Here is a 17,329-nt window from a genome sequence, read left to right as displayed (position 1 = left end):
ATTGACTATTTCTAGACTGCTGTTGGCTGCAGGTAATGGAAACAGCAGAAAGCGAGGCTACAGATAAGGGGGAAGTACCATAGTGCATTCCCTCCTAATCAAGTTTCTGAGTGCTTCCTAAGCAAGACGGTTTTCAGTTTGTAATACATCATGTTGTTTCTCCCATGACTTTTCTGAAAGTGTAAATCATTTGTTTATTAAATAGTTTAGCATTTATTAAACATTTCTGTCATTAGCCTGAAGGCTTAGAGTCAAAATGCTACTATTCAGGGAGCTTGTGTTTGGTACAACAATTAAGCCATTGTATTTAATCACTGAAAATGATCTTGTAAACCTTTCCCTAAATCTTTAATTATTTTTGAAAAATTTAAAAAAAGATTTATTTCTGGGACTGGCCCCTGGCGTAATGAGTAAAGCCACAGTCTGCAGTGCCGGCATCCCATATGGGTACCGGTTCAAGTCCCAGCTGCTCCACTTCCAATCCTGCTCTCTGCTATGGCCTGGGAAAGCCACAGAAGATAGCCCATATGGGAGACCCAGAAGAAGCTCCTCGCTCCTGGCTTCGGATCAGCACAGCTCCAGCCGTTGCGGCCATCTGGGGAGCGAAACAGTGGATGGAAAACTTCTCTCTCTCTGCCTCTGCCTCTCTGTAACTCTTTCAAATAAATAAATACATCTTTAAAAAAAAATCTCTTTATTTTGAAAGTCAGAGTTTCAGAGGGAGTGACTGCAATGGCTAGTGTTGTGCTAGGTTGAAGCCAGGCACCAGGAGCTTCATTCAGGTCTCCCACCTGGATGGCAGGGCCCAAACACTTGGGCCATCTTCCACTGCTTTTCCCAGGCCATTAGTAGGGAGCTGAATCGGAAGTGGAGCAGCAGGGACATGAACTGGCACCCATGTAGGATGCTGGTGTTGCAGGTGGCAGCCTAACCTGCTATGCCAGCCCATGAAAAAATTTTAAATGGTTATATAGTACTTTGTCATAAACAATCATTTTGCTAATATAAGACATTTGGGTTTTCAGAAAATTTTTTGCAACCAAGATGAAGAAGAGGACACTACGTTTTGAGTAAGAAAGGACAGGAAATAAAAAATATGTATGCATGTGTTCTCTTGTGTGAAAACAAACACAGGAAAAATAAACTAGGAACTGAAGAGATGGATGGACATAGGGGATGGGTGTGAAGTAGCAGCAAAGCAAGGAGCAGGGGGCACAAGGAGCAGAAGGAGGAGCATGTCTGCTCCAGGTCTATTTCCTGTGCACCCTGACTGTGGGCGCACGCAAATGGTTCCAGTGACCCAAAGAAGTTATAAAAAGACAAAAGCAGTCAGAAAGGCGGGGAGAGAAGCCTGCACTGAAACACAAATAAAAATAAACAAAACTACACCTTAAACAAAGAGCACTACCACACCAAGGGAAGAAAAAAGAGGTAACTTTTTTTAAAGGTTTATTTATTTGAAAGGCAGAAGGAGGGAGTGAGGTTGAGAGAGAGGGGAAGAGAAAGGAGGAGAGAGGGAAAGAGAAAGAGAGAGGTGTTCTGTCTGCTGGTTCACTCCGCAAAGGCCTGAATAGCCCAGGGGCTGGGCCAGGCTGCAGCCAGGAGCCTGGAACTCCATCCAGGTCTCCCTCATGGGTGGCAGGGACTCAGTTACTTGAACCATCACCTGCTGCCTCCCAGGGTGTGCGTTAGCAGGAAGCCGGACTGGAAGTAGAGCAGCTGGGGCTCCAACCAGGCCTGCAACCATACAGGATGCAGACGTCCAAGCAGTGGCTTAATCACTGTACCAAATGCAAGTCCCTTGATACCGTATTTTGACTGTGAATCTTTAGGTGAGGGACGGAACTATAAACCAATGCAGAAATCTAATTAGTAGGTTTGTTTTTCATAGTTGTGAGTCGGCAATTTTGAAACCACTTTCTCCATATGCTAGGATTGAGTAAAGTCCGTCGACATATTGAACACGCAGTTACAAGTATGGGAAAGAGGGAGGCTTGGATGGATCCAGCAGCTGTAGGTCAGAATTAGAACATGAACTCACAGATGTCTTAATAGCTACAAACATTAGGTACACGTAACTATACGTATTTCTTGGCTGAGATGACCTCAGTAGCAATGACTACACGTAGTTCTCCAGTAGAAGGGAAAGGGCGCCTTGAAAAAATTATTGTTTCTGGGGCAGGGGCGGGGAACTTGAAAGATGAACATGGAACATGTTGTTTTGCCAGAAATTAAAAGGAAATGCTTAAAGTATGATAGAAACAAGTCAAAGGGGCCAGCAGCCAATTTGGAGGGGTGCCAACTGGCCAAATCTGGGTCAGTCTGAGCACCAAATAAGTGACTGAAATGGTCTATAACCCACTGAAAAAATAAGAATCTGAGAGTACGTACTGATTTAAATGAATATGTACAGGGAGCAGAGGTAAAGCTCTTCCACAGAGTAGAATACCACAAATAAGTGCAGAAAACACGATGGAATTAAAATGTCTCTATTTGCACATCATCACAGTAATAGCTTCATAATAACTGATTGAGCCAGGGATTATCAGTGGAAGCTTAAAGCAGCGTGTACAAGTCCGATGACAAACTGGATTATCAACACAAGCCTCCAAGCATCTCCCAGAAGACTCTCACTAACAACAGGAGGAAGCTGAGCGCAGAACTCTGGCAGACCCCATCTTCAGTAAGTGCTCCAAGCTGACATCACCAGTCAACACCAGTGCGACATCCCCAGAGGGACAAAGCCGCATCGTTGAGCCCCGAGGACACAGCTCTTCCCCTGCCAAAAATGTGTGCCCTCAATCTGATCAGGAGGAAAGACCAGGGAAGCCCAACCCTAGGGACCCTGCGTGTGCCCTCACACATGTCGGGATCGCCAAAGACAAAGGACGATTTTTAATCATCTGTTTCCATAGGGTACTTAGTAGAATTACTTAGTCAAAAGTATACAGCTTTCGTAAGATCGATACAGACAGACTTAAAAGGTTTATATTGCAATACACTGATAGACTCAAAACAGAGGAGTTTTTGAAGCTTCTGATGTGGGGGAGAAAGGCAGAGGCAGGGAAAGGGAGAAGTGGGGTGGGGGTAGGGAGAACAATGGGTCCTCCTGGGTGGGAAGAAGAGTAGCTGAACTGTGCCATGTGCTAGGGACCAGACGGAGTGGAAGGAGTCAAGGGCCGAAGCCGTCGATCACTGGAGACCCTTTCCAGAAATGGAATCTGCCCATGGTCTTAGCCACGCACCCAGCAATCCACCTGCACAACAGCATGGCGAGAGCAAGCTCGGGAACTTGACCAGATAAAGCGCCCTGAATCTCCCCCTCTACTAGGGAACATCAAAAAGTTCATGGGGAAGGAAATTAAAAGACAAGTTTATTCTAGTACAGAAAGTGTGAAATCTATGCATGTGAGGGACCTTCAGAAAATTCATTGAAAACATGTTATGAAAAAAACTGTGCATGAATTTCAAACATGTTTTGTATCAAAAGAAATATCTTTTAATTCTATTTTCACATGACCTTTTAAAATTTTTATTGAAAGGCAGAGTGACACAGAGAACAGAAAGAGAGAGAGAGAGAGAGAGAGAATCTTCCATCCACTGGTTAACTTCTTGAAGCCAGGAGCCAGGAACTCCATCTGGCTCTCCCATCTGGGTGTCCCATATGTGTCCCATATGTGTCCTTCCAGGCACATTAGTGGGAAGCTGACGGGATCACAGAGTAGCCAGACTTCAGCCAGGCACTCCTCTGTGGCACACGGTGTCCCAAGTGACAGCTTAGCCTACTGTATACCGCACCAGTTGCCCCATCCACGACCTTTCTAAAGTACCCTTGTGTATGTCTCCTTCTGGTGTGAGTCAGTTATCCACTGATGAGTCACACTGAGTCCCCCATAGAAGCAGCCACAACATCGCCACATGGTCCATGGTCACATGACCTAGTGGCTTGCACATGATGTTCAATGAATAATCATAAAAGAAGTTTTCATTTTCTCCACTCATAACACACTTTGTCAAGTAGGTAAGTGTGTATGAGAGCACCCAAAAAAGTTTGTAGGAAAAACGGAATTAAAAGGTAAGTTTACTTTGGCACACACAAGAATTCGAAAGCCATGCAAAGTAGTTTCATAGTTTGCATTTTTCCATGAACTTCCAGAAGACGCCCTTGTATGCACATCGATACTGGCTCGGACTGAACGTCCGCTACCTGGCAGAGAATGCGCTCAGTGCTCCGTGCGGACTGCCTCCCCGGGCCCTCCCCATCAGCCCACGGCATTTGGCATTCTGATGAGCAGTGCCAAGTGCGGAACAGCAGGTCAGCAGCTCCGCGGCACGAAGCTTAGACCCAGACCCAGGAGCGCGACTCCAGGCTCCTCCAAGTCACAGCACAGTGCTGGTTGTTTTTTTTTTTTTTTTCTTTAAATTCTAATTAAGGAAAAAAGGCAATTAATCACAAACCGAAATATTTAAGTTAATAAACCGGGAGCCGAGGATGAAAACGATATTCTAGTCAATACACACTGCATTTTGCCCCTCTGCCATCAGTCAAACATTTATCTGAAGAAGAGCATTACCTGACAGAAGAACTGCTGCTGGGCTCCTGCTCCTGGCGTGTTACTCAAGGTGCTGGGAGATTTGGAAGAAGAAACTGGAAGACGATGAGACACACTGGCCGCTACTGGAGTCCTGTTTGGCTGGCTCAGCTGATCACCCGCAAAGTTCGATCCCGATGCCGCAGACTGAACCGCAGACCCAAGACTAGGATGGGCGGTGCTGGCTGAGCTCACGGCAGGGAAGCGACTGGGTCCCGACAGGCTTGTCGCCGAGGGCATGGTGGTGAAGGCGGGTCTTCCTTGGGAAACGCTGCTCTGCCCGGGCGACAGGTGTAACACAGTCGGCGACGCCTGCTGCAAGGGCATCTGTCCCCCGACGATCTGAGGGGAGGCGTGATTGACCACGACTGGACTTGCAGAGGCGGCAAACGTCTGCCCAGACACTAACTGGACCGCCGTGCTCTGGCTGTTGAGCATCTGTCCAGAGTACGGCTGGTTGGTCCTGAGCATGTTCGAAGAGCCCCTGTTCAACATGACATGCTCCGAGGCCACCTGGCCAGAAATGAGCTGCGAGGGCTGGGTCTGAAGGAGCTGCCCATTTATGGTCTGGACGTGGTGGACCGAGTTGGAACTGACGGAAAGGCTTGTAGGTATGAGGAACTGACTTTGGGGTGCATGAGGCTGGCCCATGGGGGAATGGATCACGATGCTGCCCCCCGCGCTGCTCACGGCCTGTGAGGTGACGGGCTTTCTCGTGTTCTGTGGGTTGACGATGTTCACAGCCATGTGGGGACCGACCCCCGAGCCCTGCGGTGAGCTTGCAGAGGCGAAAGAGACGCCCTGTTGTGCGTGGTGCTGCTGCATTCCCAGATTGTTCACATTGTATGTGTTTTGCTGGCCCATCTGGATCGGCTTTGGCTGGATGTTCACTGGGACTTTATTTGAATTTGGTGCAAGACCCCTTTGTATGATGATGTTATGCACAGGTAAAGATGTTTGAAAATGTGTGCTGTTAAATGGAACTGTAACAGGCTGTGCTACTGGACTGGAACTCGAGTTCCCAAACAAGGAGTTGCCATTAGGAGTCTGTCTATGAACCAGAAGCCCACCGCTCACGTTGGAGGGGGCCTGCTGCCCGCTGCCCTTTAATATGATTTGAGATCCATCTAGGTTATTAATAGTCATCATGGAAGGTTGATTAGCAAACGACCCGATTAACTGTATTTGACCAGAACCGCTAATCTGACTGCTATTAGACAAATGCTGGCTGGGAACACTGATCCCCACGTGCTGCATAAAGCCATGTTGCACACCCACTGTATTGCTTGCAAATGATGCTCCAACAGGCACGTGAGTCACTCCTATAGGCTGCAGCGTCTGACCTGAGTAATTAGAAACATTAGAAGCCTGAGTAAAGGATGCTGATGAAGAAGGATGAAGCTGAGCTTGTGCAAACTGTTGGCTTGCGCCTATACTGGCATCCAAGTATGCCTCTTCCGCCAGCGTCTGTTCAGTGATATTGGCCTCCTGCAGGGACTTCTGCAGAATGTCGAAAGGTTGGTCCTCACTGAGGTCAGGAAGCGGAGAGGACTCAAGTTCATCTTCGAGAAACTGAAGGCTACTTGACAGTGGCAGTCCATCACTGGGCCCTTCTCCGAGCTGGTTGCTCACACCTTTGAGGGACGACTTAGGGTCAGCGTTCTGAAAAAAGCAGCAGCGTGTTACACGGCAGAGCCAACCTGCGGAAGAGCTGTATTACCAAGTTCATCGCACTTTGCAGCACGATGGAAGCATGCCCGCCTGCCTCTCCGGCATGACCCTGCAAACGGCTCGCCTTACTCTGATATTTTACTTCCTTAGTGGTGATGCTTAACGTTATGTTTGTGAGTACATGCACGCACTGTGCTTGTCAGATCAGTTACACGAACATTTGGAGGGCTACCTAAAGCTTCGCTTCGTTTTGAGATACTGGCACAGACGTGATTTGGGGATTATTCCTGGTCTGAGGCTCGCGTGGAACTCAGCCCATAGGGGGTATAGCAGGAGGGCTGTGGCCAGTTCTCTGTTGCCTGGGAGTCTGTGTGACTCTGGGGAGCTCTGGGGGCTGTTCTACTGGAGGTGCAGAAGGCATCCGCTCTACCCCGCCCCCCACCCCCAGGCAAGGCCGGTCCAGATGAACACGGCTCCCACAAAACCTGCATGATTGGCCATTTGCCTTCCAGAAACAACCAGCTTATTATCATGCTTCCAAAACCACTCCAATATTTAACAACATATTCTTAAGAAACACCTTTTTAAAAAGACCCATTTAAGTGTCTTATTCCAAAGTTGAAAGTCAACCAAGGCTTAGCAAGTACCCACTTGTGCGTCAGTCTCTGTCTTGAGGAATAGGTATTCCTACTGGAGACAAGAACACAGGCAGAAAAAGAGACTGGAGCACGGCCGATGGGACATCAGAGGCACTCCACGGGCCCGCAGTCACCCACGGGACGTGTGGAGATTATAAAAGCGAATGAGATGGACTCAACAGCCATTTAAAACAAGATGAAGACAACATGCATACACTTAACCCCACTGAAGTGGATGCTTAAAAACAGTTAAGATGGGAGACTGTTATGTGTAGTTCACCACAACTAAAAAGAAGAAAGGTGGAGAACAAAATTAAAAACAGATTAATCAAGAATGAGTACTCCCGCATGCAAAATCACAGACTGCCAGCCCTAAGCTACAAAGGCCTGGGGCTACATGCTGGGGTGAGCTAGGTGGGGAAGACAAGGGCAGCTGGGGTCAGAGGGCATCAGGTTAAGGGTGAAAAAGAAAGGAAGTGCAGAGAGCCACTAAAAGCAAGGAGGATTTTTTGTTTGTTTTTGCTTTTTGCAGAGAGCTATCAAGGCGATGATGGATTTCTCCTAGGGGTGATGGTTAAGCATTTTTAGAGCACATGAATGAACAGGCCACGGGTTTACACGTGCACGGGCTTCCGAGAAACTTTAACGTTACCATTACATCGGACGTGATGCAATAAAAGTTCCCAATAAACGCACATTGAAAAAAAGCAGCCTGAAAAGTTGGAATTAACACTCTCATGGCAGGAGGAGAGTTGATAAGCAAGAATCGTGACTGCTGAGGGACGGGCTAAGTACCTGCTTCTGGGCTCAGGGGCATCACGCGCTGTTACTGCTTGTCAGAAACGCTCTCGACTCACAAACCTCACCAGAAATCAGCGCTGTGACTTTAAGGCCACTTTCGCAATGGCGTCTTGCAGGATACCATCTGGCACACTTCATACACACTCAAATACTTGCAAGAATTGTGCATTCTCAAGGACTTTCTGAATAGTGCTCCATTTTACAGATAAAGAAAGCAAAGACCCCAATGATGATGGCAAGCTAACAGCTACTGCGTGCTGTGCCAAGTGATTTCCAACTGGTCTACTAACTTTTGTTTCTGTTTTCTTTTTGTTTTTTGTAAACAGTAATCTTGACACAGTCTCCAGGCTGGATTCTCCTATCCTTTGGGCCAGGTTTCTCCTCTAGATGCTCCTGAGTTTAAGAGTATGGCTCCGAGGCCTGGTGTTGTGGTGGATCGGGGTTAAGCCACCGCCGTGACACTGGTATGCTGTAGGGGCACTGGTTCGTGTCCCAGCTCCTCCACTTCTGATCCAGCTCCCTGCTGATGGCCTGGGAAAAGCAGCAGAGGATGATGGCCCATGTGTCTAGCCTTTGCTACCCATGTGGGAGACCTGGATGACAACCCTGGCTCCTGGCTTCAGCCTGGCCCAGTCTTGGCTTTTGTGGCCATCTGAGGAGTGAATCAGCAGATGGGAGATCTCTCTCTCTCTCTCTCTCTCTCTCTCTCTCTGTCTCTCCCTCTCTCCCTGTAACTCTGATTTTCAAAAAAAAAAAAGAAAAAAAAAAAAGTGGCTCTAACAGCTGGGAGCCCAGGTTAGAATCCTACCTCTGCAACTCATGACTGTGTAATCCTGGGCCTGTTTAACCTCTCTGTGTGTTTGTTTTCTTATCCATAAGCACTGGATAATAACAGAACTAACTTCACAGAATTTTTTAACTTAAGAATTAAATGAGGTTAATGCATATTAAGTCCTTAGTGCCAAGCACACAGTAAATAGTCAATAAATGTCAGCTATTATCTTTCTCATTTAAGATGAAAGTGATTTGTGGCCAGCGCCGCGGCTCAATAGGCTAATCCTCCACCTGCGGTGCCAGCACACCGGGTTCTAGACCCGGTTGGGGCACCGGATTCTGTCCCGGTTGCCCCTCTTCCAGGCCAGCTCTCTGCTGTAGCCCGGGAGTGCAGCGGAGGATGGCCCAAGTGCTTGGGCCCTGCACCCGCATGGGAGACCAGGAGAGGCACCTGGCTCCTGTCTTCAGATCGGCGCAATGCGCCGGCCGCAGCGCACCAGCCGTGGTGGCCATTGGAGGGTGAACCAACGGCAAAAGGAAGAGCTTTCGCTCTGTCTCTCTCTCTCACTGTCCACTCTGCCTGTCAAAAAAAAAAAAAAAAAAAAAGTGATTTTTAAGTAACTAAGATTAAATTTTTTTTTCTTTAAAGCTCAAGAGTATCAAGGCTCAAAACATTCCAATATACCTTCTCAGGTTATAACATTTCTGTGTCATAAGGAAGCAAACTGAACCCTCAGGAAAATGACAAAGTAAAGCTCATGACGACCAAGTTCAAAGCAGAAAATGTCACTGTAATTCAACAGTTTTGCTTTGTGTAAATTGCAAAAGACGAGACAAGGATTCTCAGTGTGACACAAGGGCAAGGAAAGCTCAAGTTCAAGGCACTGGACACAAGACAGAAACACCTGGCCATGGCATTCAGTTTCCAATACTCACACTAGAGTTGGCGAATATTGAATTTGAATTGGCTGCAGAGTATCCTGCGTTAGTCAAGTCATCGCTGCTCTGCAAGGTACAAGGTCAAGAGAGTGGTTACTTCAGCCGGAGAGGAGAAGCAAACACGTGTGGCTGGGCTGTTCTAGGTCGTACTTACAGATTTATTACTCGGTCCATGTAGAAAATAGTTCAAAGCTTGTGGGTCTCTAGAAAAGAGAAGAGGGGAAGCAATGTCACCTATATTGAGGATTTTGTTTTACTCGGGTGAAAAGAAAATGACCCAAGAGCCTGGGTAAAAACCTCTCTGTATTTTAAAACAGTGTCACTTAATAGTGCTTGGCTTTGTTCTCATTTTGATGTCGTTCCCTTTCCTATTATCACTCCCTGCCTCCTGGCCTTTGTTAGAAAGTAAATTACCAAGGGGTTATTGAATTGTGGCTCCCAAGTCAGCCCACATCTCTCTGTCTCCCTACCACACCTATGCTGATTATTTCCTCTTTATTTAAAAACCCCACCAGGTTTACCCTGGTTCATGGGTTTCAGTTCGGCAAACCTCCCGCACTCGCCTGAGCCTGGGTGTGGAACGAGCATCTTACCCAATGAGATCAAGGAGACACGAGTCATCATCATCGTCCATGACAACTACGGAGAGGAAGAAGAGGAAACGTGGGTCAGAGGAGCAGGCTGAGGCCGGCAGCGCCGACGCGACATCGAGACACAGCTGGCGCTCTGCTGGCAGGCCACCGTTTTCCTCTGCTTGTTCATTATCAATGAGATTTTGAGAGGCAAAGTATTCCCTTTGAATTGTCTTTATTGAAAACAAATCCTTAACTTACAAATCAGGAGAGAATCCAGACAAATCAAAGCGAGCCGCCAGCCACCTCCCTGACATGCAGATTCCCCAGAGAGGCCGGGGCAGCCACGAACAGCAACTTCCTCCCAACACCCCGTCAGCGTCAGCGGGGAGAAACAACATTTTCTGTTTTAGAAAAGATCTCCTAGAGCCAGAGCTCTTCTCCCGGTGTGACCGACCGGAGGGCACTCAGCGTGGTGAGCAATCCAGGCCGCTTGCCACATGCTGGCCGTCTTCAGGACAGGACGGCAACGCGGCTTCTCCCCGCACGCTGGGGCAGGAGAGCAGGCACTTGGCTCCAGGCAGCCTGGCTGCAGGCTCCGGCCCCCGGCCCCCCACCCCGGCCTGTGTTCTTCCCTCTGCGGCAGCACTGCCCTTGGCCCGTTGCAAATAATCTGTATCCCGACCCCGGAATGTTTAAAGTAGAAAATCACAACCAAAAGTTCCCTCCCGCTCCAGGCCCAGGCTCGGGGAGCACAGCGCCTGCACTCTGGCTGGAAAACAACAAGCGGACGCGTTCCACGAGCGGTTCTCCCCCGAGAACCACTCAACTTACACTAGTGATCCGACACCTGGCAACACTGCTTCGCACCCATTTCGAGCCATGCGTGGAATAATTTACATCACGGAATGCCAGGGCCAAGAGTTCTGGAGCCGTTGGAAAGGGCAGTTGTGAGCGGCAGTTGGACGGAGGAATGAAATCCTGAAGAGATGCCCAGAAGAGGGACACGCCCGAGGCAGCCAGGCGGGATCATCTCCACGCAACGTTTTTTCTGTTAAAGCTGCCATCTCCCCTCCGCTCCCTGAAACGTCCCACTCTGGCAGCCACAAGGCCAAACCCACGTCAAACGTGCTCCTGCCATGCGGAAGGTCACTTGCTCTTCCTGGGAAGTCTGGAAGGGGTAAGTACCCCCCAGCGTGGGACCTTCCTGTCGGTGGTTGGGTTTGCTGAGCTGCTGAGTGATGGGGTGGGGGGGTGGGGGGGCTACCACCCGAGTGGGCCCCAGTGCAGAGGACGGGTGATGGGTGGGAGAGGAGTGGGTGGGGGACGCTCATCCACAGGCAGCATCCTCAGCTGACCCTACGAGGAGCAGCCAGGCACGGGAACTCTGGGCACGCATGAATGTACTAGAACAACCCGACTTTTGGGCCTAAAAAATGGGACAGGAAGGGCAATCAGGGGAGCTCCCATCAGCGAGATCGGCTGCGATCTCTGGGAAGGGCTTCCTGTCGACCCAACTGTCACCGGGTGAGGCGGCGGCACACCGGCCACAGTGCGTGGTTGTTCTGCCCTGTGCCGCTCTCCCAGACATCACAACCGTTCGGAATAAGGAAGCCTGTTACATGGGTATTATTTCTTTACTTCAGCGTGACCATTTCAAAGGAGTTCTACTGTGTCCTTTGTACATCTATGTTTTTGAAGTATTTAGTTGTCTGGAAAAACCAGTTAATAAAAATGCAGGTGAAAACCAGCTTACAGCAAAGAAACTGACTCTCCCAGCCTCGCTGCCCTCTTTACGCTCTGCCCTGGACTCGATGGGTACCCCAGGGTCAACACCACCACTCCACTGGGGTGTCACTGCCACCAGTTCTTTCAAACACCGAGAACATTTACTGTCCCAAAGTGGAAAGTGACAACCACTCCCTGAGTGGTCAATAAAAAAACCCAATTTTATAACACTGGATGAGATGGAAAGCCTCCGGGCAGCCCCTGCCACACTGAGCCACACGGGCTGGGCAAACACCTGGCTCCGGGCGCAGCACCAGGAACCCCACACACGCCGCCGCCTCCAGCCACCCTCACCCCCATGTGGAACTCCGTGAACCTTTCAGAAAATTCTTTTAAAAGGCCACACTCTTCTCTGACCTTACACAGTTTCAGGTGACAAGAGCCGACCTCTATGCCCACATCCCCAGCGTTAAGTATTGCCAGAACCTGGTCTGACCCGGCCACTCCTTTCAGGAGGACACATACGTGTGCTCCATCGAAGTACGCTTGCCAGAGTCAGACTGTGGGACAGGAGCTGACACGGCCGCGTCTTACATCAAGAATCTGGGTTCCTGCCACCCACGTGGGGGGCCTGGGTTGAGTTCCAGGCTCCGGGCTTTGGCATGGTCCAGCCCCGGTCATTACAGACACTTGGAAAGTGAACCAGCCCATGGGAGCTCTGTCTCTCTTTTTCTACCTCTCAACTAATAAAGAAAAACTTTTGAAATTGTAAAAAGTAACTACGATTCTGAATAGGAGGTCAACCTGAGGACTAGGTGCTGGTGAGGGGCCCATTTTCTTTGGAGTCCTGCTAAGCCTCTTTTCTCATTCGAGTACCAACCCTGGAATCTGTAGACAGGTGGCTGGCACCAGGGCTGTTGAATGACGCCGCGTGCGATGAGTCGTCCTCTAAGGGACGGTCCCAGGCCAGGGATCAGAAACCGTTTCCTGGCCCAACACTTCAGAGTGAGACGGATGGGCCTGGCAGCAGCAGGGGGCAGTGGATCAGGGGTGGAGGGGAGGGGCCCTGTGCTCACAGAGCTCTGACAGGCACTTGACTGCTGTCTTAAGAAATTAAAGGCTGGGGGTCGGTGCCTTGGTTCACTAGGTTAATCCTCCACCTGTGGCACCAGCATCCCATATGGGCGCCGGGTTCTAGTCCTGGTTGCTCCTCTTCCAGTCCAGCTCTCTGCTGTGGCCCGGGAGTGCAGTGGAGGATGACCCAAGTGCTTGGGCCCTGTACCCGCATGGGAGACCAGGAGGAAGCACCTGGCTCCTGGCTTCGGATCGGCGCAGCTCTGGCTGTAGCGGGCATTTGGGGAGTGAACCAATGGAAGGAAAACCTTTCTCTCTGTCTCTCTCTCTCACTGTCTAACTGTCAAAAAAAAGAAATTAAAGGCAATATTGCAAATTATTCTTAACTGAGCCAACAAACACCCTGAGTAACAGCTTCCAGCCAGGGAGACGCAGTGTAAGGCAACATTTCAAAGCAGTGGGAGAAAGATGGCGGCCATGGGAGAAGAGAAGAAGTTTGATCCATACACGCATCATAAACAAAAATAAACTCCAGGTGGAGCTAAGAGTTAAAAGGGGGAAGGGAGAAGAATCTTAAAGTACAAGAAAATATGGGAGAGTAGTTTTTAAACAATAATCATAGAGTGTGGAAATTCCAAGTATATCACAACCCACAGGAAAACACTGGCAAATTTTGCAGCATAAAATTTCAAACTTCTGGGGTAGGTGTTTGACACAGCAGTAAGGTAGTAGCTTGGGATGTCCACTTCCCACAGCAGAGGCTCTGAATTTGCATTCCAGCTCCGCTTCCAATACAGCCTCCTGCTAGTGTGCACCCTGGGAGGCAGCAGGTGAGGGCTCCAGTCCCTGGGTCTCTGCCACCCACGTGGGAGATCCAAATTGAGTTCAAGCCCCTGGCTTCAGCCTGGCCCAGCCACAGCTGTCGCAGGCATCTGGGGAGTGAGCCAGTGGATGGAGAATCTCTCTCAATCTCTCTCTCTCTCTCTCTTTTTTTGGACAGGCGGAGTTAGACAGTGAGAGAGAGAGAGACAGAGAGGAAGGTCTTCCTTCCACTGGTTCACCCCACAAATGGCCGCTGCAGCCGGCGCACTGCGCTGATCCGAAGCCAGGAGCCAGGTGCTTCCTCCTGGTCTCCCATGCAGATGCAGAGCCCAAGCACTTGGGCCATCCTCCACTGCCTTCCCGGGCCACAGCAGAGAGCTGGACTGGAAGAGGGGCAACCGGGATAGAATCCGGCACCCCAACCGGGACTAGAACCCGGTGTGCCGGCGCCGCAGGTGGAGGATTAGCCCAGTGCGCTGTGGTGCCAGCCTCTCTCTCTCTTTTTCAAATAAAACAAATGAACAAATGATAATTTGTTTCAAAATTTTACATGATGAAAAAAAAAACACCATAAACAAAGCCAAAAACTTAAAAAAAAAGAAAGCAAACAAAAATAACTGGGAAAAATACTTCCAATTCATACCAGAGAGCTTTTCTTTCTGAGTTTCTAAATAAAAGAAACAAATTAATCAGGGTTTTTGAAGAAAACCAGTCAAAGGGTCTGAATAACCAGTTCATTAAAAAAAAAAAAAAAAAAAGGACAGGGGCAGGGGCAGGGGCAGGAGTCTGGCACAGCAGTTAAGACCCCACTTAGGATGCCCACATCCCCTATTGTAGAGCCTGAGTTCAAATCCTGGCTCCTCCTCCTCCTCCTCTTCTTCTTCTTAAGATTTATTTATTCATTTGGAAAGTCAGAGTTAGAGAGAGAGACAAAGAGGGAGAGATTTTCCATCCCCTGGTTCACTCCCCAGGTGGCTGCAATGGCCAGTGCTGTGCCAAGCGGAAACCAGGAGGCAGCAGCTTCACCCAGGTCTCCCATGTGGGTGGCAAAGGCCCAAACCCTTGGGCCATCTTCCACTATTTCTCCCAGGCCATTGCAGGGAGTTGGATCAGAAATGGAGCAGCCAGGTCATGAGCCAGCACCCACATGCGATGCCAGCATCACAGGCAGAGGCTTTATCCTTTATGCCAGAATGCCGGCTCCCTGGCTCCACTTCTGATTCCAGTTTCTTGCTAATGAGCACCCAACAAAGCAGAATATGATGTCTCAAGTATTCGGGTCCTCGCCACCCAGGTGGAAGACTTGGCTTGAGGTCTGGACCCCTTGCTTTATTCTGACCCAGCCTCTGCTGTTGTGGGCATTTTGGGGGTGAACCAATGGATAGAAGATCTCTCTATCTCTGCCTTTCAAATAAAATGGAAAAAAAAATTAAGGAAACTCAAATAGTTCCTAAACACATAAAATTATCACTCTCACTTATAGTAAGAGAAATATAAAGCTAGGGGTTTGGAACCCTCTTTGGGTCTCCCACATGAGTGGCAGGGACCCAAGTATTTGAGTTATCTTCTGCTGTTTCCCATAATGCACACCAGCAGGAAGCTGGACTGGAAGCAGAGAAGCAGGGACTTGAACCAGGTACTCCAACATGGGATGCAGCTGTCCCAAGCTTCAATCCAACTGCTGATCCACATGCTTGCCTCTCAAATATTTTGGCATCAGAAGAAACTTATTTAAAATTTTTTTTCATCTATTTGAAAGGCAGAGTGAGAGAAAGGGAGGGGGAGAGGAAAAAAGAGAGAGAGACGGAGAGGGAGGGAGAGGGAAAGAGGGAGAAGAGGGGGAGAGAGAGAGAGAGAGAGAGAGAGAGAGAGACTTTTATCTACTGGTTCACTGCCCAAATGCCTGCAACACCTGCAACAGCCAGGGCTGAACTAGGCTGAAGCCAGGATCCAGGAACTCCATCTGGTTTCCCTACATGGGTGGAGGGACTTGAGCCATCACCTGCTGCCTCCAGAGTGTGCGTTAACAGGAAGCTGGCTTTGGAAACAGAGCTGGGAGTAGAACCAGGCACTCTGATAGAAGAAGTGAGTGTCCCATGTGACATCAGAACCATTGCACCAAACAGCTGCCCCAAGAAGAAGTGTTTTAGGAAGTCGGCTGTGCACATCGGCTTCGCCTGTTTCCAATACTCTAAGCTAGTGGCAGTGGGACAACTAAGCTTGCCCTGTGAAAGTCAGAAACAGGACTTTAGTTACTTCACAAACTGAAATTTGGTATGTGATCCCTCCTAAAAAGTGTTCACTTTCTCCCTTATCTGCTTCCATTCTCTTTCTTCTTCCAAAAATACGACCTCATGAGGCTGATGACTAATGAGCTGAAACTTTAAATGATGGAGACAATCTTACCAAAAATGGAAAATGGCTGACATTTGCTTTAGCTGTAATAATTTGGGGTAGCATCAGTACATGCTGTATTTTCCCAGTGATTTACAAATTACCTCTAGAGGGGCTGAGGTGAGCAGAGGATCACGGGAGACTGTCCAGGGGTCCTGAACTCTCAAATGGCTGCAGTCTTTAGAAATCTGCTTCCTCTGCGGGAACCGTGGAAGGTACATGAACTGCAGTCCTTTTTAGTTTCACCCACGATTTACCATGTCCAGTGTTTTTCATTCCTTTGAATAAATCCAGATCTCATCTGGTATCATTTTCCTTCTCCTATAGGACTTCCTGTAGTAGTTTTTGTAGTTCCCTGTTGCTGGGGATAAATTCTTTCCATAAAAAGTACACAGTTCGCCTTCATTTCTGAAATACATTTTTTTTAATTATTTTATTTTATTTTATTTTTTTGACAGGCAGAGTGGATAGTGAGAGAGAGAGACAGAGAGAAAGGTCTTCCTTTTTGCCGTTGGTTCACCCTCCAATGGCCGCTGCGGCCGGCGCATCTCGCTGATCCGAAGCCAGGAGCCAGGTGCTTCTCCTGGTCTCCCATGCAGGTGCAGGGCCCAAGGACTTGGGCCATCCTCCACTGCCTTCCTGGGCCATAGCAGAGAGCTGGCCTGGAAGAGGGGCAACCGGGACAGAATCCGGCGTCCCAACTGGGACTAGAACCCGGTGTGCCGGCGCCGCAAGGCGGAGGATTAGCCTGTTAAGCCACGGCGCCGGCCTGAAATACATTTTCACTGGGCATATAGTTCAGGACTGGCAGGCTTTTCTCTCTTTCAGGTCTCTAAATACATTGCACACTGTTTCTTATTTGCATTCTTTCCAGGAGAAGTCTGTTGTCATTCTTTGTTTCTTTTGTCATGTGTTTTTGTTTCTCTACATGCTTTATTTTTTTTCTCTTTAGTACTGATCTTAGGCAGTGTGGTTATGATGGGTCTTTGTATGGTTTTCATCGTACTTCTTCCACTTAGGGTCTGTAAACTGATAGAATTTGCAGGTTTATAATTTTCCTCCAATTTAGAAACATTCCAGCCATTAAGTCTCCACACATTTTGTGCTCCTTCTCTTTCAAGGACCCTGATGACAATTACCTTATCAGACTGCCTGCAGCCATCCCATGGCTCCTTGATGCTGCTGTTGGTTTGGTCTTTTTCTTTCTTTGCCTTTCATTTGGGATATTTCCTACTGCTGTGTCTTCAAGCTCCTTAATCCTTCCTTCTGTAGGGTCTAATGTGCCATTAATTCTACCCAGTATATTTCCAGTTGGCAGTTTTCA

The 17,329-nt window shown here is 48.8% G+C and overlaps 1 protein-coding gene across 2 annotated transcripts in view; it reads right to left on the bottom strand.

Moving 5' to 3' along the window:
* BICRAL (BICRA like chromatin remodeling complex associated protein) overlaps nucleotides 1–17,329 on the bottom strand; it is an 82,829-nt gene that overhangs the window by 33,226 nt on the left and 32,274 nt on the right. Inside the window, exons 1-5 of one of the 2 annotated variants that reach the window (XM_062186133.1) lie at nucleotides 10,822–10,919; nucleotides 10,009–10,054; nucleotides 9,570–9,618; nucleotides 9,413–9,481; nucleotides 4,575–6,254 (exon numbers count right to left, since the gene is read on the bottom strand). In XM_062186133.1, coding sequence (XP_062042117.1) covers nucleotides 4,575–6,254; nucleotides 9,413–9,481; nucleotides 9,570–9,618; nucleotides 10,009–10,049 — 1,839 coding nt within the window. In that variant the 5' untranslated portion in view covers nucleotides 10,050–10,054; nucleotides 10,822–10,919. Of the gene's footprint in view, nucleotides 1–4,574; nucleotides 6,255–9,412; nucleotides 9,482–9,569; nucleotides 9,619–10,008; nucleotides 10,055–10,821; nucleotides 10,920–17,329 lie in introns of those variants that run through there. The other variant, XM_062186132.1, reaches the window with a different exon arrangement.

The sequence above is a fragment of the Lepus europaeus genome, chromosome 3, assembly GCF_033115175.1.
Source record: "Lepus europaeus isolate LE1 chromosome 3, mLepTim1.pri, whole genome shotgun sequence".
NCBI lineage: Eukaryota > Metazoa > Chordata > Mammalia > Lagomorpha > Leporidae > Lepus > Lepus europaeus.
This window is presented reverse-complemented; position numbering and strand designations above follow the sequence as displayed.